Source organism: Ostrinia nubilalis, chromosome 27 (genome assembly GCF_963855985.1).
Source record: "Ostrinia nubilalis chromosome 27, ilOstNubi1.1, whole genome shotgun sequence".
Taxonomy (NCBI): Eukaryota; Metazoa; Arthropoda; class Insecta; order Lepidoptera; family Crambidae; genus Ostrinia; species Ostrinia nubilalis.
This window is the reverse complement of record NC_087114.1, coordinates 6,138,533-6,159,622: the sequence shown is the minus strand read 5'-3', so window position 1 is coordinate 6,159,622 and position 21,090 is coordinate 6,138,533. Positions and strand designations below refer to the sequence as shown.

Below are 21,090 nucleotides of genomic sequence, written 5' to 3'. Positions count from 1 at the left end.
ATTATTATTATCATTATTTTTATTTGACATAAAACAACTACTAAAATAGGTTTATAATATTATAAGAAAAGTCAGGTATTAGTATAATAATTTGAGAAGAATACAGACCAAATTTTCGTGTAAGTCCGAACACGTTTCAACTTTTTGAAGTTTAAATAATAAATTAATAAGTCTTAACACTATTACACTTACCCTGGGTTGCACCATCCTACAAACGTCAAATGTGTATCAAACTACATACAAAAACACCGGTTAAAGTTAAGGTGATGCAACTCCGCCTTACTATAGTATTTTTTTCAAGTCAGTATACATTTCAGCAGTAAACTAATAAGATCTCAGTACTTGCCGATATGTTAATAGTGGTATAGAGTATAAAAGTTATACAGGGTGTCCCAAAAAGTAGTGTCAAGCCGAAGCCCTGAGGTAGAGCATCACTAGGGCTACGCAAATACCTACAAATATAATTATTATAAATGCGAAAGTAACTCTGTCTGTCATGCATAAACAACTGAACGAATTTTGATGAAATTTGGCATAGAGATAGTTTGAGTCCCGGGAAAGGACATAGGATAGTTTTTATCCCGGTTTTTGAAACAGGGATGCGCGCGATAGTTTTCTGTGACGGACAAGAGAAGCCGCGGACAAAAGCTAGTGCCCAATAAAGTAAAGAATCAAAATATTTAACTGCTGTGGATTACATGTGAATATGTACGAACAGTAACTGGCTTACATTTTAGTCAATACAAAATACAAACAATACAATCTTACATTTACAAACTTGATTTTTTCTCAATACAAAAACTTACTTATAACTCAAAATAAATTTTCATAAACACCTTAGATGGGAATAAATTTTTTTGAGCTTGAGATCAAACTGATAGAAAGAGATGCATCTCTTAAATGCAAAAATCTTAATATCTACAAACAATAAAAATATCACATCCACTTATTTTTATAAAGTCGTACAACTTCGTTGGACATTTTGTCCCTGTTTTTAGGTAAGACTAGATTGATTAATACTCTTTTAATAATCGTTATATCTATCTATCTACTAGCACATTGAAATAACACATACTTATTCGAACTACGTACGATTCCATAGCGCAGTGTTTTTCGACCGGGGGTCGTGAAGCCTCTATAGCGGGGAGAGAGAGGTAAAAACTACCTCATTAAAAAATAATCTACACTAATATTATAAATTCGAAAGTAACTGTCTGTCTTGCTTTCACGCATAAACCACGGAATCGATTTTGATAAAATTTGGCATAGAGATAGTTTGAGTCCCGGGAAAGGACATAGGATAGTTTTTATCCCGGTTTTTGAAACAGGGACGCGCGCGATAAAGTTTTTCTGTGACAGACAAAATTCCACGCGGACGAAGCCGCGGGCGGAAAGCTAGTAAAGTTATAAATATAGATTTATCTGAAATCAAATTATCCAAATGCATAAATGTTGTATGAATGAGGGTTTTCGCGAATGAAAAATCTGCCAGATGGCAATACGTAGACGCGAGGTCCAAATGCTGCATGATTGGTTATTTTTGGCATGACATTGACAGATATGTCAAAATCCACCAATCACGCAGCAGTCAGACCCCACATCCACGTCCCGCCATCTAGCGGATCTCTCATTCGCGAAAACCCTCATTGAAGTATTCAGTCCCTACAACATCTTTGTAACATTATTTTTATAATGTATTATGCGCAATTTTTCTTACTAAGGGAATCGTCTCATGAAAAAGGTTGAAAAACACTGCCATAGTGTAAGCTTGATATTCTGTACTGTAGAGATTCATGCACATAATAGTAACTTAAGACCGAACTATGTACACACGGCCACACTGTTAACTATCCATTTCCGTTTTTGCTCTCGCTCTAATCAAATGGTGATTCTTTGCGATAGAACGAGACGTCATGACAGGCAATGGATAGTTAACACTGTGGCCGATGGTACATAATTAGTTACCAATAATGATCATTATTTATTTCCATTTTCAGCATTGAGCGATTTCTTTGAACGGTTGAAGCAAGCGAATTGTTACGTTTCTTTACTTGCTTACTCTGTCTTGATTGTAACTTTGTATATCCTGAAAAAAATAGGGTTAATAAGTTAATTTTTCGCCAATTCAAATCAGTAACATTATTTATCAGTTTCAAAGTAACAAAACGGACTTTTAAATAAGTTGTGCCTTGGAATGTTCGAACATTTAGGTATCAACCTGGCAAGGGATCGTAACCGTATCAACTCGAAACTCAATACTGCAACGCACACTTATCCGCACCGTAACGTAAACGCCTCGCCTCGCGGTTGAAAGCTCGCGAAAGGCGATACGGTGTTGATCCCTTTCCGAGTTCATAAGTCTGCTATGAACTTTATTCTCTCAAAGTATTACTATTAAATACCTAATTTAATTCCAGTTGCGTAAGGCCCAGAACACACGTTGAAACGCAACTGCAACTTCTAGTTACTTTTGAGTTGCATCTAAGTTTCTGCCATAGCGTCCGTTGAGAGACCACACATGACGCGACCAGTTTGAAACCTATTTGAACTGGTCAAACTGGTCGCGTCATGTGTGGTCTCTCAACGGAATCTATGGCAGAAACTTAGATGCAACTCAAAAGTAACTATACTTACGAGCAAAAGTATGGAATCACCCCCTTGTGTTTTGTTCCGAGCGATCTCGTGAACTGAATGACTATGTATGTATCTGTGGTATCAATTTAAAGTTTATAATATTACCTTTATCATGGTACCATTTTTATTTGTCTTCTGTTAGCCATTTACTTTTTATGGTCGCTCGAAACGAATAGGGTGATTCCATATTTTTGCTCGCGAGTGTAGAAGTTGCAGTTTTGTTGCAGTTGCGTTTCCCCGTGTGTTCTCGGCCTAAATCTTTAATTGAGAATCATAGCATTAAAGAAGTAATAATAAAAATCTACTCACATTAAACCTCCATTCAAATCCCGTTTATAACCCAAATTCCAATCCCCACTTTTCCAAATATCACTAAACTCCTCATTCGTGACTTTATTTGAGCTCTTAGCCATGAAGAAGTCGTTTAGAAACTCATTCATCACTTCGTACTCTTCTGTATCAAACTGTCCCAAGAATTTGAATTCAAGAAATGCTTCACCATTGAGGAATTCAGCGAAACACTTGTTTAGGTTATGCCTCAGAAAGTCCTTTCTCGTTTTAATTACATATTTCTCTTCAAATTTCTTGAATTTATTATTGTTATCCACATCTAGTTTGGTTTCATTTGATTTCTTAACATTGATATTTTGTGCAGCGGTTTGAACTTTGTATTTTTTATCTTCAATACGAAAGATAGCTTTTAATTCATCATGAGATTCGGGTTTCGTCATTTCGACATCTTCATCGCTCGATTTGAAATAATCTTCGAGCATATCCTCATCATAGTCGCTCATTGGTTGATCCATGTCACTATTCTGTTTTATTTCGTCTGCTTTACTTTGTTTTGCATCAGATTTTTCTATATTCTGTTTTATTTTGTCTGCTTTACTCTCTTTTGCATCAGATTTTTCTATGTCAGTAATTTTACGGGCGACATAATTATCAAATTCATCCTTTACAAACTTGTACTCGTCAATGTTTATTTCTACTTCAACTTTATCAGCATTAACTTTCTGGGCTCTTTTTAAAGCTTTTCGCAGCTGTTTCGCTTTTTTCCGCTGTTTCGCATCTATCAATCGCTGTTTACGTGCTAGGCCTATCTGTTTATACTTTTTTGCTTGGCTTACGTTTTGGTCTTCTTCTAGTTTAACGTAATCAGTTTTTCGGTCGTTCAACATGTAATGTGTTACGAGATACATGGACTTTGGCGCTTCTTTGAATAGACATAGGCGCCTGGAAAACCAATTTAAACATAATTAATCGAGATCGAATCAGAAATGAGGAGATCCGTAAACGAACTTAAGTCGCCGACACAGCCCGACGGATTAGCAAGCTGAAGTGGCAATGGGTAGGGCACATAGTACACAGAACTGACGGCCGATGGGGCAGCAAGGTTCTGGAGTGGAGGCCATGTAAAAGCCACCGGAGAGCGCAGCGTAGGATGTCCATCCACAAGGTGGATAAAGATCATTAAGCTAGCAGGAAAGCACTGGATGCAGGCCGCTACCAACCGGTCAATATGAAAATCATTGGGGGAGGCCTATATTCAGCAGTGGACGTCCTGTGGCTGAAATGATGACAATAAAGGATGAACTTACCGCTTTGGCATCACTCCCTCGCTTTGCGTCTGCAGCATGTATCTGTTCTTCCTAGCTACATTGCTCAACAGGGCTTGATCTAAGCCCCTAGTGTGCTTGTTCTCAGGCGCCTCCGCATTCCTTATCTTTTCCACTATGTCGTGTATGATCTTCCTCTGCCCGCTATGCAATTGGTCATCAAAAAGGATCCCTATCTCTCGCTCGTTAGTCACAAATTCCAGTATACACTGCAAGACGTTGTTTTTGAAGAGATTCTTCCTACGTGCCTTTACTAGGCGCGGTTGTAGTTTTCGAGATTTTTTCTGTTCTTTCGTCTCTTCTGGTTTCTTGAGCATTCTACGTTTGATGTTAGCTTTTATGATATTCAAGCATGGATTGCTAGACTCAGTCTTTTTAAAGCGCTTGGCTGGATTAGGCATCTGAATAGGGGTAGGTTTAGGTGGCCGTTCGGTAGGTCTGCGTCCTAGACCTTTTGTCGTTTTGACCTGAAAATCAGGAAATGTTATTGAAATTCTGAATCTGAAGTTCAAATCGCGTAACTACTGAGTTTTATGAAGGTTCTGAATTCTCTGGCAGGTCATAGTAAAAGTCCAGTAGCCTTATTCACGTAACAAAACTTCAATGACAACAAATCGCTGAGATGCGATCCTATCGATTAATCGTTCTATCGAAAATTATTGTGAATACGGATTTAGAACTGTTTTTCAATTGGACGACTTCTGAACGTCAGCGAGATCTAAACTGTTTATACGTGAATTAGGCCACAGGTTCAGACCTTATTCTTTGGAAATATGTACAGTGGACCACAGTTCCAGCTTTTCCGTTTTTTCTCTCGCTTTCATCAAGTGGTAATTCTTTGCGATAGAGCGAGACGAGATGACCAGAAATGGGTAGCTGGAACTGTATCTCATAGTAAGCCTTTCGCTGACGCCCGATGCTTACAAAAGTGTAGACAAGAGGAGAGAAGATTTTGGTCTATCTACAAGTTACATTACAACGCATAAAATGTTAAAGGAAGATCGTCGATTCGTCATACGCATAAAGTGAAAAATCTATGATAACTGGCCGTCAGAAAAGGGACAGCTCTTGTCCTGCAGGGGCAAAACACATCTTAAAATCCAAGTAAAGGAAAATAGTTCGTGGCACCCAAACTCAATCCCCCAAAGCAGATAAAAAGTTCGCAACACGTCTTTGTTCTAATTGGCGTAAGGTTGTGTTGTCTTCAAAAATCAAAATTTTCTTTATTTGTTTAGACTAATTAAATTAGTTCTTGCAAATCGTCAAATGCTCTTAAGGAGCCTATACATGTCTCATTCTTTTTTTGCCCTACCAGCGCTTCGAGACAAACATTTGGCAAGTGCTGAGAAGAAGCGCCGCAACAAACTCAGTCACCACTGTCTGCCGGTTTAAAAATATAAAAAAGTAGGAAGTTACAATACATTCAGAAGCAAGTTACTTACCACGCGCTCCCGTTGATAGAAGGTGGCCTTTAAGACGCCCATCTAGCACGAGACCGCGTGGCAGTTTTGAATATATTTATTTAGTGCCGTGCTAATTTCTAGGTTAATTGTTGCGTTTTGTTTGTCTTTTTGGCCACGAACTATTTGAAGCTGACTGTATTACAACAAACATCGATAGTTTTAGAAATGCTACATACATATTCCAAATTGGGTGTTATTGGCTCTATGATACCTCCGCCTTGCTTGCCGAGTGCGCCACCAGACCATCCCATTTTCAACATCATTCTAGAAAGAAATACATTCGCGTTGCTGTAATATCCTTTGATAAAAGGTTTAGCCTAGGCGCAGACCACCGATTTTTAGTTGGGTCGAGCTGTTGATCAGTATGGAGATGTATGAACGTGCGCACATTACGCCGATTTGGTATCGGCCGATCCTTTATACAAATTAGAATCGGGCTCAACTATAAAGTCGGTGGTCTGCATGTTAAGCAGGGTATTCATCTAGCCGTGTAGCATGTAATGTATCAGATACTGTATCAAGTGAGTACATAGGCACGAGCCCGCTGCGAGCTGCTCGCGCGTGGTTCGCAGGGAGACCGCAGCGACCCGCCGAGTGGCGGTATCACTGCGAGCACAAAGGCGGCTCGCAGTAGGATTCAGGAGCTCGCAGACAGATACGCGATGACCATGGACGAGCCGTACTCACTTGAAGGTTGGTTACATTACATGCTACGTTACGTGCTACATGGCAGGTGAGTACCCTGCCTTACGTTTAGCAGCGGCTATCGGCGATTTAGTCGCTTTGTAGAAGCTGAATGCAGCGACCACACATTCCACACCGGCCCACTTAAAAACGCCAAACAGTTACAGCAGTCGCTAAAACGCGCGATTCCGATACCGCGTTTAGTTCAAACGCATGAAGTCGCAAAATCGCATTGCTGCATCGATACAGTCGCAAAATCGCCGATCGCCGACGCTAAGGCTGTGTTGCACCATCTTATGGTGCGTCCACACTGGGCGAACGGGCTCGCGCGGCAAACTCGACATCCTGCTCACTCAACAGCAGGGTGAGCAGGATGTCGAGTTTGCCGCGCGAACCCGTTCGCCCAGTGTGGACACACCATTACATTAAGAGCCATTTTACATTTTCGTGCGAATTTCTAAGATTTCGGAAGCATGAATTACTATCTTAAGCAACACCCAGAGATTATTTATTAACTGAGAAAGATAGGCCAATCCTTGTTGTTGACCATTAATGTAACGGATTTACTAAAACTCTTTTGCTTAATTCGCAGTGCCCCATCTCCCACAACCATTTTACGGAAAAATTGCCGCAGACTCATTTTCAAAGTCCTGTATCTATTATTTATGCTCGTATAATAAACTTAAAAATATATAGTAATCATCGGACATATATTCTTGTAGTCCAATAATCAAACGGATTCTTGAATTTTATTACCATTATTGAGTAAAATCTAAAAATAATTTAGCAAATTTTTAAGATTTACGTCACATTTTGATCGTAATTTTTGGTTTAAATACACAGCAATAACAGCAATAAAAGTATCCCAGAATAAAGAATATTCATTGGAGAATTGATTTCAACAGTTATTGTTTAAATATTAGTAACCACTTTGTCAAAATATTGATGTGAATAACAGTATAAATTACAATGCGCAAGCCGACATCGATTAGTACGGCGCGAGCGCCCGTCAAGGCAGGACCTGTGTCATTTTTCCCGCCATGACGTTTACGTGCGTTCGTGTCGTGAAGCGGTGATTTATACGGCGACCAAATATTTTTGATACTATGTCGAGAGGTCCCTGTTTCGAGTCGGCCGTTTGGTGTAGTGGTTCGAAACGGACTAATATGCCGAGAGGTCCCGGGTTCGATTCCCGGCTGAGCAGAAATTGAAATGATGAATTATAATTTCTTTGACGGGTCTGGGTATTTAATAAATAAATTATAAAAAGTATGTAAGTAGTATATCCAATAAGCTGGCTAGCACCCTTAACACAAGCATATTAGTTGCTTACTTTGGGACTAGATGGCGCTGTAAAACTGTCCAAAGATTTGTTTATTTATTTATCCGCTTTGAGTTTTGTTTCGTGAAGAAGAAAAAGAAGCGTTGTATCGAGAGAGTTTTGTTGTTAAATCTATACTCATAAAAGAGGAAAGATTTGATTATTTGTTTGTCTGAAGGCAATAGGCTACGAAAAAAAAATCTTTCACGATTAGAATCCTAAATGTTTTCTATGTAGGTTATAAAATATTTTCAAAAACTTTAGTCAAAATCTTCGATAATTTGACGTTTTAATAAATATTAATTTATTGTTTTCAATACGATTTCTTTACTAGTTTTTAGAAATTCTAGGATTTAACTAAAGTGTTTATATTTTATGCATAATTTATTAACTTCTAAAATATATTCTCTATTGATAGATGACGCTTCGTATTTTATTAAAATTATTACCTGACGAGGTTAAAAAGGTGTAGAATGTTATTATGGATTTAACTTGCTTCCATAGAGATATAGAGAGATGCTAAGTAATGCGCTGAGTTCGAAACTCAGTGTCGCATTATAAATTCACACACAAAGATATCAAAATATGTACTCATTATCCACTGCGATATCAGTATTCAACGTTCGAATAACCTTTAGTAGTATGCAAGCAATGTAAACTGTTTACATTATGCCGACGCTCCTGTCATCATTGCTTTCACAAGCAATATGTTCTGTTTTTGGGCATATTGTTGCGACACCGGCTCCGCCCCTTTGTCACTACAACAATAACTCATTACCCAGAATTTTTTTTGGGTGATAAAACTGTAGTGGTGTATATTGTTATTCTGGTCGACGCCAGGGATGGATGAGCGTCCGCTGTCGCTGGCGACAGGGTCTTCTGGTTTAGGTTTCAGGAAAAATGAAATCCACTCGTAGAAATTAATAAACTCAGTGTATTCACGAGAATAATTACACACAGCACGTCTAGTGCTCAGTTGAGAGAGACTCTAGAGACGTATTGGAACTGAGTGAACCAACAACGGTCTTGCGATAGGAACATCCGACCCGAGTGATAGTTGAACACAGACTGACTAGTACCAGGCCTCTGTCACTCGCCTATGCCGGCCGAGATAATTACCTACAGCGCGCGACAACTCTAAGTTGCAAATCAATCAGGGCCGCCACGCGCGTGTGTACACACGCGTACATAAACACGCTAGGTCGATCATCGTCGCAATCAAGGTTTATTGTACCAACAGCACTGATTTTCCTCTTTATAATGGAAAATCGTAATATTTAGAAATAATAATTAACTGTAGTAATTTAATTAATTAAAAATAACAGGAATTACAAACAAATGTGTTACAGAAAATAAGTTATCTACTAGACTTATGTATTATTTATGTGGTAACACATCCCACTACGTAATCCACATATTGATATATGAAACTATGTAATATAGAGCGAGGCAATTACAATTTTAGCTAATAAAACCATTAACTTTACTTCACCGTGTCTTGTTTCCGACAATACACCTTTTAAAACGTTTGTCCAATTTCGAATTATCGCAACACTGAAGTTTATTAATAGGTACTTTGGAGTTGGTACGATATACAAACACCACTAGATTAACGTTTACCAATCGTAAATACAATAAATGCTTCTTAAAATTAAGTTTTTATTTATTTTACTTTGCTTAAACAACCCTGACGCTTGAGCTGCGAGGTAGATAAATTCTGATCACAAAAAAATTGCGCTCTTATGAGCGTAGTATTACGGTGCGATTTCGAATGCAGGTTCGTTGGAAATTTTGCATTTTTTTTTTTTTTTTTTTTTTTTTTTTTTTTTTTTATGCATAACAAGGCAGGTATTTGACCACAATCGCACCTGATGTTAAGTGGGATGCAGTCTAGGATGGTACATATCTGCCCTGTAAGTGCTTATTCACTCTCGCCTTGAAGAGGCCCGGATTATAGTTTTCGGGAAAGACAGCAGCAGGCAACGAATTCCAGTCCCTAGCTGTTCGCATTATAAAAGAGTCATCGAAACGCTTAGTGCGAGCTGGTGGAATGTCAACAATATAGGGATGGTACGCTAACCTGCGTCTGGTTCCCCGATGATGGAAGGGGGCTGGTGGAATTAATTCGTGTAATTCTTTCGCACATTCTCCGAAGTGTAGCCTGTAGAAAACCGATAGGGATGCTACCTTACGGCGATGGTCAAGTTCCTGGAGCGCCGCTTCAACAAGGGTAGGGCTGTCGATAAGTCTTCTGGCACGCCTTTCCACCGAATCCAAAGTAGCCAAATGTTTCTTGGCAGAGCCGTCCCAGAGGTGGCAGCAGTATTCCATGCAAGGTTATTACCGTTAAAATGTCGGCATCTGATCAATTGCGATTTCTGTTGCTACTATTATGTATTCTGTGCTAATACTGCTGTACTGTACTGTAAAGTTTCATCAAAATCTGTTCAGTAGTGTTTGCGTGAAAGAGTAACATACATCCTGAATTCCTGACATCCACACAAACTTTCGTATTTATAATATTAGTAAGACTAGTAAGAAGTAACATAGTAAGATGAATTATTTTAGTTATTTGTTTAATAACAATAATATTTATTTATTTATTTCTTAGCTCTGTCTGATAATGGATCTTGAGGAGTTGCAATGGCCACCTCCATTGCAACTCCGTAACAAAACAATAGAACCCTATGGAGTTTGGGCTTGTGTAATTCGCCTTGACGAATATTTCGTCCCTAAATGATATCCAGAGTCCGATGATGGAGCTGTAAGGGGGCAGATTTTTTTTCACTATGTTGACTGTCTTTATTTTGTACTTAATATAATATTTTACATATTATACCTAGTCGTGTTTCATTATTAATCGAATTATAAAAATCTTTAAAAGACTAAATAAACTCTATTAAAATTTTAAATTAATTTATCAAGTTTATTAACCGTATTCTACCTTAAAATTAATTACTTATATCAAGTCTTAATACGGTCACGGTTCAAGATTTTTTTGTCCATTTCGGCGTTCTTTTTACTCTTTTGTCGTTGCGTTGACAGTTTTCAGCTAAATTCGCGCGGAATATTTTTGTGAAATGGCTCTTAACTTTGACAAACGTCAAAAATCGGTCAAACTCCATAAAAAAAACACCGGTTATCGATATAGTTACGGTTAAAGTTTGGTGGTGCAACTCAGCCTAAAAGTAGCATGTCTGCTATGGCCCATAAAGTCAAATGAAATTATTTTATAGATCTTTTAATAACTCACTTTTCTGCCTTACTTATAGAACTCGAACTTATAGGTGTCTCGAACAACTTCCCAAGTTTCCGCTGATAGTTGGTTAGCCTGGGTTGAAACTTAGGTCCAGTTTTGCAGGATTTTTCGCTGGGATCTGGGCTGGAGTCATCTGGTTCTATGCTGTGAGCTGATATGAACTTGGGGCCAATGCTAGCATGAATGGCTGAGATGAAGCTGGTAGCAGGAGAATCACCAGCTGTTTTGGCACTAGGAATCGGGGTATCATTGACAGTAGACGCAGTAGTGCCAGATAAAATTGGTCTACCTTTAGAGGTAGTGATAGCTGTGATGCTGGTAGCTAAAGAATCGCTAAGGGCTGCTTTGGTACTGGGTGGAATTAGGATATCACTGGAGGTTGATGCTACCTTGCTAGATATGTCAGCAATGAGATCCGAAATAGTGCAATCAATAGATTCGCTGCCAGCTGGTTTTGTACTGGGATCTGGGATATCACCAGCAGTGGCGGATGTTGGGACAGTTTTAGCAGCCGATAATATGTAACTGACAGCTGGAGAGACAGTAGGAACTGGTTCTGCAGTAGAAGTCAGGGTAGTGTCATTAGAGTCAGGCTTATGAGCCGAGAGACTGGCTGATATAAAACTGGCAGCTGCAACTGCCTTCTTAGCTGGAAGAGCTTTCGAACCAATGTGCATAGAAGAAAGTGGTTTAGAAATGGAAGCCAGATACGTGGTAAGTGATGGGACATTTCGATCCTGCGGTTCAGTTATTGAAGTTAAGGCATCGCTGGCAGCTGGACCTTGATTGGTAGCTGGGATAGCCACAGAAGCTGCAGCCTCAACAGTTGGAAAAATATTGAGAGCTATTTTACTAGTTACATTGCTACTGACAGCTGAAACGGAGCTAATAGATGAGTCAGTCATAGGGGCTGAGGTATCTTCTGTAACTGAAATATTAGCAGCTGAAATAATGGGAGCTGGAATTGTCGCTGTCGAAGTTAAGACAGGGCTTATAGATGAGCCAGATTTAGGAGATAATTTAGACATCAGATCAGAATCAATAACGAGACCTGGAATTGACCTGCGCCTTGACAAAGGTCTAGATTTTGGAGTAATAGAAGCTGGATTAGCTTTAGAAGCTGGAAGAATGTTAGCACTGGGAGTAGGGATGTCACTAACTGAGGTGTTAGCTAAGTCCTCAAGTTTAGTAGCCAAGATGGTGGTGGTAGGTGATACATACACAGAAGTTGTATTAGCTTTAGGATCTGGGAGAATATTAGCACTGGGAGTAGAAATATCACTAGTAGTTGAAGTAGTGCTAGCAAATGATTCAGCTCCAGCAGTTAAGTTAGACTCTGTAGCCGATATAGAGCTGGCTGCAGGAGTAATAGGACTAGGCTGAGTGGGATTGGGAGTTGGATCAGCTATGAGAGTTGGAGTTGCAGAGTTAGTGTCCATTGATGAAATAGTCACAGGAAATGAAGTAGCTGACATTATGTTGGAAGTTGAAGCTATGTTAGGATTAGCTATAGCGCTGGCTGCTGAAGTAATATTGGGACTAGCATTGGGTGTTACATCAGTTTTAAGAGCTAAGTTAGTATCAGTTGATGGGATAGATTTAGGATTTGAAATAGCTGACATTAACTTGGAAGCAGGATTAGGATGAATAAAGCTGGTTGCTGGAGTAATATTGGCACTAACCTTGGGTTTTGCATCAGCGTTGAGAGCCGAGTTAGTGTCCATTGATATAATAGCTGGAGCTGTAATAGCTGATGTTAAGTTGGAAGAGGAAGCTATGTTGGGATACAGATCATATTTGGCCTCTGGGTTTGTGTTGGGAGAGGATTTAGAGATGCTAGGCCCGGATTCATCCTTGGGTACGGAATAACTATAATCACTGCTTTTGAGATATGGATTACCGTTGGAATCCCACCAGTACCTGCAATAGTATAATATCTATAAGTAGTTTGTATTTAACTATCAAAATATAACAATACTAGCTTTTGCCCGCGGCTTCACCTGCGTGAACTTAGTTTGTCACAGATCGTCATAAATTATAGCCTATATGTTATTCTGCGTTATAAAGAATAATACTGTAAAGTTTCATCAAATCCATTCAGTAGTTTTGTGAAAGAGTAACAAACATCCATCCAGACATCCAAACTTTCGCATTTATAATATCAGTAGGATTTTATTAATAACTAGCTTTCCGCCCGCGGCTTCGCCCGCGTGGAATTTTGTCTGTCACAGAAAAACTTTATCGCGCGCGTCCCTGTTTCAAAAACCGGGATAAAAACTATCCTATGTTCTTTCCCGGGACTCAAACTATCTCTATGCCAAATTTCATCAAAATCGGTTGCGAGGTTTAAGCGGGAAAGCGTAACAGACAGACAGACAGACAGACAGACAGACAGACAGACAGACAGACAGACAGACAGACAGAGTTACTTTCGCATTTATAATATTAGTTGGGATATGCTGTATAATAAGGGATCAAAATCTATTGTCAATGTAAAACTAGTTTTAAGGATAATACAAGACATACCTCCAGTTTATACTTGCAATGATATCATGTCAACACATCGACAATGACCCAATTGAACCCAATTTTTTGGTTCTTATTAGAAAAAACATTACTACAAACTGACTAAAGGCATCCTACTAATATTATAAACATAAAAGTTTGGATGTCTGTATGTGCAGATGGATGTTTGTTACTCTTTCACGCAAAAACTTCTGAACAGATTTTGATGAAACTTTACAGTATTATTGTTTATAACCCAGAATAACATATCTTAGGCTATAATTTATGACGATCTGTAACAAACAAAATTTCACGTGGTTGAAGCCACGGGCAAAAGCTAGTAAAGAATATAACGAAAGCTAAAGTCTGTTGTATCCAACACTGTAATAGTATTATGTAATAACATACATATCTTAATCTAAATGTATATGTCGTTGGCCGTTCCTTGAAATGGCCACATTGTTATATGCCCGGGCACATCACAGCGTGAAACACCAAATTTTCAAAATTTTACAAGGAAATTGTGGCATTTCTTTAATTTTAAGCCTGTCACGGACAGCTTAACTTAAGAAAGAAAGAAAGAAAAAGTGTTTGATGCAAGTGCAAAATAAACAAGACTTCAGAGACTAGTTCATGAGATTCTGTCATAAAAATGTAGGTATAGATTACATACTTATCCGTTTCGAGCTCTTCCTTGGACACAATTCTTCTGTTTATCTTGTCTCGCTGCCCATTCTTTTCATTGTAGTACTGGTATACATGATTAACATCTGTAGGGGCGACTATATTTGGCACTACCGGCTTGTATGGAAGGAGCCATGATTCGTAGAGGTACTTGGGGTGTTCGCCGCTCATTTTGGAAATACTGAGCTCACTTGTAGCACTCTTTCATAGTTAAATAAGTTGTTATGAACACCTTCTGACCTAACCTCTAACTTATTTAATGGTTGGTAAATGATACAGGAAATTATCTCACGTTACGGTATACATTCTAAAGAGGAAGAAAAACCTATCTAACTATAGATACTTGTGCAAAATACAATACACATTTTGCACGCCGACCGCCCGATCAATAAATTATGACAATTGACAGTTCCGTTTTGTTGACACAGGTATGTTTTGTAAACAAAAACAAACAGGTGTTTTGACAGATGCGTTTAGTTTTATGATTGATAGGTTATGTTACTATACTTCGAGTATAACTTACAAGGAGAGGGCAAAGCCAGGCTTACCATAACCATAAAGTATTGCAATAGAATACAATCGTCCTTCATTACTTCCCAAGCAAAATAGCTCCAAAAAGATGATCGACTTTCTACTGATGCAAGGATAAGGTTAAAATAGGAAAATAAGTAAATAATTAAACTAGAAATTATAATTTCAACAATTTATTCTACATAATTTAAATATCTATACACTGTGTAAAATAACACATTAGGTAAACCATGATTTGTTACAAAAGCTTCACTTAAAATTAATATTACACTTATACAACTATGCAACATAATTGGCAAATAATGATTTGGAGATACAATATTAATCGTGACTTAAGCAAAAACTGATACGTTCAACTTACATAGACATTGCCTTTAATATTGCGAAAAAATAAATCCAATCTTAAAACGCGACAAAAACGGTGCCGACTCCATTGCTGTGCTCGATTTCAGGCTTGACGTCATAATGAATCCAATATGGCGGCCGTTAAGGGGGTACTTCAGTGCAGTAATTCATACTGGGTTCCAATGTGTTACTTTATACATTTTGATTGATGAAGATGAGCGCCCACGAACGATATCTGTAAAAAAAAATACCAATTTAAGAATGTGTTCACAAAGTTATAACGGGGCGTGTTTAAGTGCCCTGGAAAAGGCCTATGTACCTACTGTATAAACTATTTCATTTCATTTCAATGTCCAGGGAACTACTTAAGATTCACTGGTTGGGTTTTATTCGATACTGTCATTGGAACCGCAACGAAACTAATCGGTAATCGCTGCCGGAGTCGACAATTTTAGCAAAAAGTCGATGCCCGGCTCCATTTGTGGTGCTCGATGCAAGTATCACCTGTATAGGTCGCACAAGCAGGGCGTCGGGTCCGTGTATAAAATATGTATAGTCAACGAAAAACACATGACGAAACCCATGGGCGTACCCATCAGCAGCTGCTACAGTCGCTTTGAAAGAACTAACGTGACGTTCATAAGTGCCACTTGTGGTCTAAACTGAATAAATATTTTTGATTTTGATTTTTGATTTTTTTGATTCTAAGTCAAACGATCTGACCTAAAGAGAAAGACGACTTGCCTCTAGGAAAGAAGCTGGGTATGCCCATGGAGAAACCCAACCAATGTTCCGTGGAATATCATACTGTCATCGGGCTCGCAACTAAATTAATCAGAAGAACATATTTTCGAAGTAAGGTCGATGCCGGCTCCATGATGCTTGTAATGATGACCTCAAGTCTCAACTCTCGTTATGCGACCTATAAGGTGTTGCCACAAACGTAAAAAACTACCAAAATAGTAGTTTTAGCGCGTAATTATATTGCTGTCGCGCTCTCACTCACTGCGGCCGCCCTTCGCACAGTCGCGACAGCAATACAATTACGCGCGAGCGATAAGAATGGGTAGCTTGGGGTCATTGGACGAAATTCTACGTGCTCGGCGGCCGGACTATACACAGGAGTTGCATCGGTAGGAACGCGAGGTGTGTCCCGTGGGCTAGGGTGTGATACTCACGGGTCTACTCGGTCATCCAGTAGAAGCGCGAGCTGTGGCGCGCGGGGCGGGCAGCGTCGCGCTCCGCGTCGGGCAGCGCCGGCGTCGGGTCCGTGTATATGGTCAACGACAAACACATGACGAAACCCATGGGCGTACCCATCAGCAGCTTCTACAGTCTAGTCGCTTTGAAAGAACTGTCAAACGATCTGACTTAAAAATGACTTGCTCCCATGAAAAAACCGAACCAATGTCCCGGGAATATCATACTGTCATTGGACTCGCAAGGAAATTAATCAGAAGAACATAGGAGCAGTTCGAAGTTAGTACTGAAAAGAAGTTAGGCAAAAAGTCGATGCCGGCTCCATTTATGATGCTCGATGCTTGTAGTGATGACCTCAAGTCTCAACTCTCGTTAAGCGATCTATAAAACTGCTAATTTTTTTTCGTCTTTTAAATCGTGCAGTGTTGCCACAAACAGGAAAAAACTACCAAATTAGTAGTTTTAGTGCGAGCTATGCCTGTATAATGGTGACTCACGGGTCTACTCGGTCATCCAGTAGAAGCGTGAGCCGTGGCGCGCGGGGCGGGCAGCGTCGCGCTCCGCGTCGGGCAGCGCCGGCGTCGGGTCAGTGTATATAGTCTTCGGCTCTGGCTGGGGCTTCGGCCTGCGAACAAAGCAAATTAGACCTGTATAAAAATACCTTTGAAGCTTAAAATTAGGCCTTTACTCTTCGTACTACAGGGTACTGGAGGTTTTAAATAATAATGACCACTTGGCCTAGTGGTCGCATACCGGATTACTAAGTATAATGGGTAGCTTGTCGCAGAAAGAATTAATATATCGGGCGCGCACCCCTTTCAAAAACAATGGTAAAACTATCCTATGTTTCTCATTTTAACAAATTATAACATGAAGTAGGTTAATTATTACCTATCGGTGGACAACCGCATGAAAATCAGTTATCGCGATCGCTTTTTCGCGTCTATCTGTCACGACAGTAGGTAGAGCTTTTGTTTTATATTTATACCACAGTGGGTCTAGCTAGACAAAGTGCACAGTATAATCGCAAACCAGTCGAAAAGTGGTCGAAATACCTTTTTTTTTTTTGGATGGAGTTTTGACGGATTCGATTTTCGATTCGATCAAAAAGTGCATTTTGTCTAGACCCACAGATCTCCCCAACCCATCTGACCAGGATTCTGAGTGCGTACCCTCAGAATCCTGGTCAGATGGGTCAATGGATGGATGGATCAATGCCAAATACTACATTTGTCTCTGGTGAATTCGAAAGAGCTGTGCTCCTGTTATGCCTATGGAGACCAATAACCTGATGATGAACTCACCTCTGATAAACGACGGATTAGCATGCTGAAGTGGCAGTGGGCAGGGCACATAGTACGTAGAACTGACGGCCGATGGGGCAGCAAGGTTCTGGAGTGGAGGCCGCGTAACGGAAAACGCAGCGTGGGACGTCCACCCACAAGGTGGACCGACCAAGCAGGAAGGCGCTGGATGCAGGACGCTACCAACCGTGCGATGTAGAAGTCATTGGGGGAGGCCTATGTTCAGCAGTGGACGTCCTGTAGCTGCGATGATGATGATGAAATTGGAGAGGGTTGTGCTTCGCAGTGACGATTAAACGACTTTTTTTATGCAGGAAAAGGCAGGTATTTAACCGCAATCGTAGGTATTAAGTAAGATGTAGTCTAGGATGGTACATATCTGCTCTGTAAGTGCCCTGACTCGATGATGATGAACATCTATACTAATATTATAAATGCGAAAGTAACTCTGTCTGTCTGTCTCCTTTTCACGCCTAAACCACTAAACCGATTTTGATGAAATTTGACATAGAGATAGTTTGAGTCCCGAGAAAGGACATACGATAGTTTTTATCCCGGTTTTTGAAACAGGGACGCGCGCGATAAAGTTTTTCTGTGACAGACAAAATTCCACGCGGGCGAAGCCGCGGGCGGAAAGCTATGTTTCTTATAACACTGACCTCTTGGTGTCGTGCACGCGCGCTTCGGTGAAGTAGCCGAAGCCCGGGCGCTCCAGCTGGAGTTTTTCCAGCATACACTTGTCGAACACGCCCTGGGTCTTGCGGCACCTGGAAACGATCGTAATCACATTAACCTCAATAGTTTAGGTCAGGGGTGGCGACGCCGCCGCCGCGCCATCAAAACATAATTTTGCCTGTCCACTTGTACTGTTGTTACCGCCTGGTCCGTGAGCACGTAGAATTTTGTCCTATGACCCCAAGCTACCCAGAAAAGAAAAAAAATACTGTTAATATTGTTTAATTACTTACGAACTCAAGCTAAAGTCTCCGGAGCTCTTGTCGACGCAGTTGGCGTACTGACCGAACTCACTGAGGCACGTCTGCTTCACCTTCCGGAAGAACTCCATTGTGCACGCCGTGACCACCTTCCCCTCGTTGATGCATTTGCGGGGATCGTTCTCCTCGATACGGCATAGCATGAACTCCTGGAATATATTTCAAAATAAATAAATAAAGTTTTTATTTTCACAAAACAGTTTTGACTACAAAAAATAAATTCATTAAAAATATTTGTTTCGTTAATTCTTGAGGCACCCTGTGTGGGCAAAAGCCTCCACCATCTTGCTCCACTTTTGCCTGTCCTGGGCTAAATCGATCCATTTCATAATTATTAGCATTCAATTTAACATTTCGATGTATTAATGAGCCTGAATGATATTAAATATGATACTGGTACACAGAGAAACAAAAGAAGATACTGTAGAGTGTAGACTTAGATTTAATCTTAACACTAGAGTACACGCGCGGCCTACTAGAGTAGACCAGGGTAACATTTTACGCTATAACTTTTTAAGAACTTGCGCCAGAGAGCTGGTATTCCAGGAAAGCCTCGTTGACTAAATTGTCAATAAGCCATTAAAGCTTGGGTCGCTAGGCGTCTACGCACTTTTCTAAAATTGGCCGTCAAAACTGCGGGTCTACTCAAAAGCCCGAAATCACTCACGAAAAAAATGATGGAAGACTTGCAAAAAATGGATTTACCCCATGTACCAGGCAGTAGAAAGTCTTGAATACTATGACAGATAAAAAACAAATCATATTTTTGCAGTAATTTTTTTTTTTGCTAACATGGATCTCAGAGTGCAATTTTGGTCCAAAAAATTTACAACTTTTTAAATTGTTTATAATGTTTTATCCCAAATAGTTATACAAAGGAACTTTGATTATAAAAGAACTATAATAAACACTTTAATCATTTACATAATAATTTTATTCATAAATTGTTTACAAACTGATTTACACTGATTTTAAATTGGCTTACCAGAGTAGGCCGCGCATGTATTGGTGTAAAAAAAGGGGCGCGTGTACTGCAGTGTTAAGAGTGTAAATGAAAGAAAGAAAAGAAGAAATGGTTCTAACCTAAGGGCTTTTTTATTATCATAATTTCATTATATTTAATTAAAGCCTTAATTATATGCTATCTTCTTCTTCTTCTTTTCAGCCAAATGACGTCCACTGCTATGTTCCACATAAATCCTTGGTCAGAGGTTGCAAGTTTTTGTCATAAAAATATTGATAAGAAATTCCATAGAAATAAAAATAATAACAAAACATAACCTCTTCAGCAGAAGATTATGCAATCATTTTAAACTAGTTTAGAGCCTGTATTAATTTAATTCAAAGCACTAGAACCTTTATAAACTATTTATCGTACAAAATAAACGTAATACTTACATTGTTAGCGTGTTCACAGTATTTTCCCAAGTGGAAAGAACTTGCCATCAAAGTAGCAGCCGATAAATTGACCTCTGGCACGGTCAATTCGGACTCCTCCGGAAGATGCACATCATTAGTCAACACCATTTTTATTTATTTACCCTTCACAGCAAATTTTATAAGATAAATACCGAAATAAATAAGAAAAATTCTTCCACAAAATCCGTGGAAGAATTTAGGATTATAGGATGGCCAAATAGGAATGTTTTGACCGTATGGTGATAGATAGAGAAAACGTATCTGATAAGTGTAACGAGGAAAAGAGATGCATAGAAGTACGCAGTATACTTGTTTTGGTCGGTTATTCTTATGACTTTGACAGATCGACTGGCACAGCTGCTGACAACTGATCGAACACCGTTTCGTTTCATGCATTTCTAGTGAAAAAAGGCGGACTTATGCACAATATTATGGTTTTCCGGGTGGTAGGTACCTATGTAAGTTCTCACAAACGGGTAGGTATTGTAGTCATGTTATGCATTATTTAATAAACAGCATGTTAGTTTTATAATGCGTATAATTCCAACATTGCACAGTGCGCTGTTGAGACGAAACAAAAGTTATAAAGTATTGAGTCGAAGTACTCGCAGAATCCAGTCCGTATTTCAGTCCCTATCCGTTTATTTATAACAGTTACTTGGCTCTCTACATCAACATCTTATTATTTCTTCATGTTTTCCAAGCGGTTATCGTAAATGCCTTCAAGATATTCTTGGTTGTAGCTGGGGCGGCTCTCTAAAATAAATAGTTGAGCTAGATAACATTAACAAGTAGATAGAACTAAATTCAATAAAATAATGCAAAGAAGAGGTATCTTTATTACCTGCATATTGCTCAAATGCTTCTTCAGGCAACTGATAGAACTTTGGAATGTCGTAGCGATTGCCCTGTTGAACAAAACATTTTCATTTTATTAAATCTCATCTGAAACCGGTATTTCTTGAAAATAACTTGGTAAAACTAACATCTTATCTAGACTTACCGAATCATAGTTTCTCCGACCCATTCGTGGTATATTTTTGTTCGTTTTGATAACATAACCCATTTCTTGATCAAACGGGCCAGCACTTTCGTCACTCCTTCCAATTCTAGGTATATTATTTGGCTTC

General features: G+C 39.3%; 2 protein-coding genes across 2 annotated transcripts; both read right to left on the bottom strand.

Annotated features, from left to right (window-relative positions):
• Positions 1–969: 969 nt before the first annotated feature.
• Positions 970–12,452, bottom strand: LOC135084800 (mucin-5AC-like). Its single transcript, XM_063979538.1, has 5 exons — positions 10,972–12,452; positions 5,890–5,977; positions 4,233–4,717; positions 2,944–3,867; positions 970–2,086 (listed from the first exon to the last, which is right to left on the bottom strand). Exons 1-5 carry the CDS (start codon positions 12,450–12,452, stop codon positions 2,056–2,058), a joined length of 3,009 nt encoding a protein of 1,002 aa, XP_063835608.1. The 3' UTR covers positions 970–2,055.
• A 2,385-nt stretch (positions 12,453–14,837) lies between these two features.
• On the bottom strand, positions 14,838–20,231 carry LOC135085046 (NADH dehydrogenase [ubiquinone] 1 alpha subcomplex subunit 8). The gene is made up of 5 exons (XM_063979829.1): positions 19,940–20,231; positions 18,515–18,690; positions 18,206–18,313; positions 16,740–16,867; positions 14,838–15,277 (listed from the first exon to the last, which is right to left on the bottom strand). Exons 1-4 carry the CDS (start codon positions 20,066–20,068, stop codon positions 16,744–16,746), a joined length of 537 nt encoding a protein of 178 aa, XP_063835899.1. The 5' UTR covers positions 20,069–20,231; the 3' UTR covers positions 14,838–15,277; positions 16,740–16,743.
• Positions 20,232–21,090: the final 859 nt, after the last annotated feature.

Excerpts from the sequence above, each read along its gene's own strand:
- LOC135084800 (XM_063979538.1), bottom strand. The coding sequence starts at position 12,452 with ATGTCAGCTACTTCATTTCCTGTGACTATTTCATCAATGGACACTAAC. Across the intron at positions 4,718-5,889 it reads TAACACCCAATTTGGAATAT|GTCAAAACGACAAAAGGTCT; the intron begins GTATGTAGCATT and ends CCTGATTTTCAG. Across the intron at positions 3,868-4,232 it reads GAGGGAGTGATGCCAAAGCG|GCGCCTATGTCTATTCAAAG; the intron begins GTAAGTTCATCC and ends TTGGTTTTCCAG.
- LOC135085046 (XM_063979829.1), bottom strand. The coding sequence starts at position 20,068 with ATGGTGTTGACTAATGATGTGCATCTTCCGGAGGAGTCCGAATTGACC. Across the intron at positions 18,691-19,939 it reads ACTGTGAACACGCTAACAAT|GAGTTCATGCTATGCCGTAT; the intron begins GTAAGTATTACG and ends AATATATTCCAG. Across the intron at positions 16,868-18,205 it reads CGCGTGCACGACACCAAGAG|GCCGAAGCCCCAGCCAGAGC; the intron begins GTCAGTGTTATA and ends CTTTGTTCGCAG.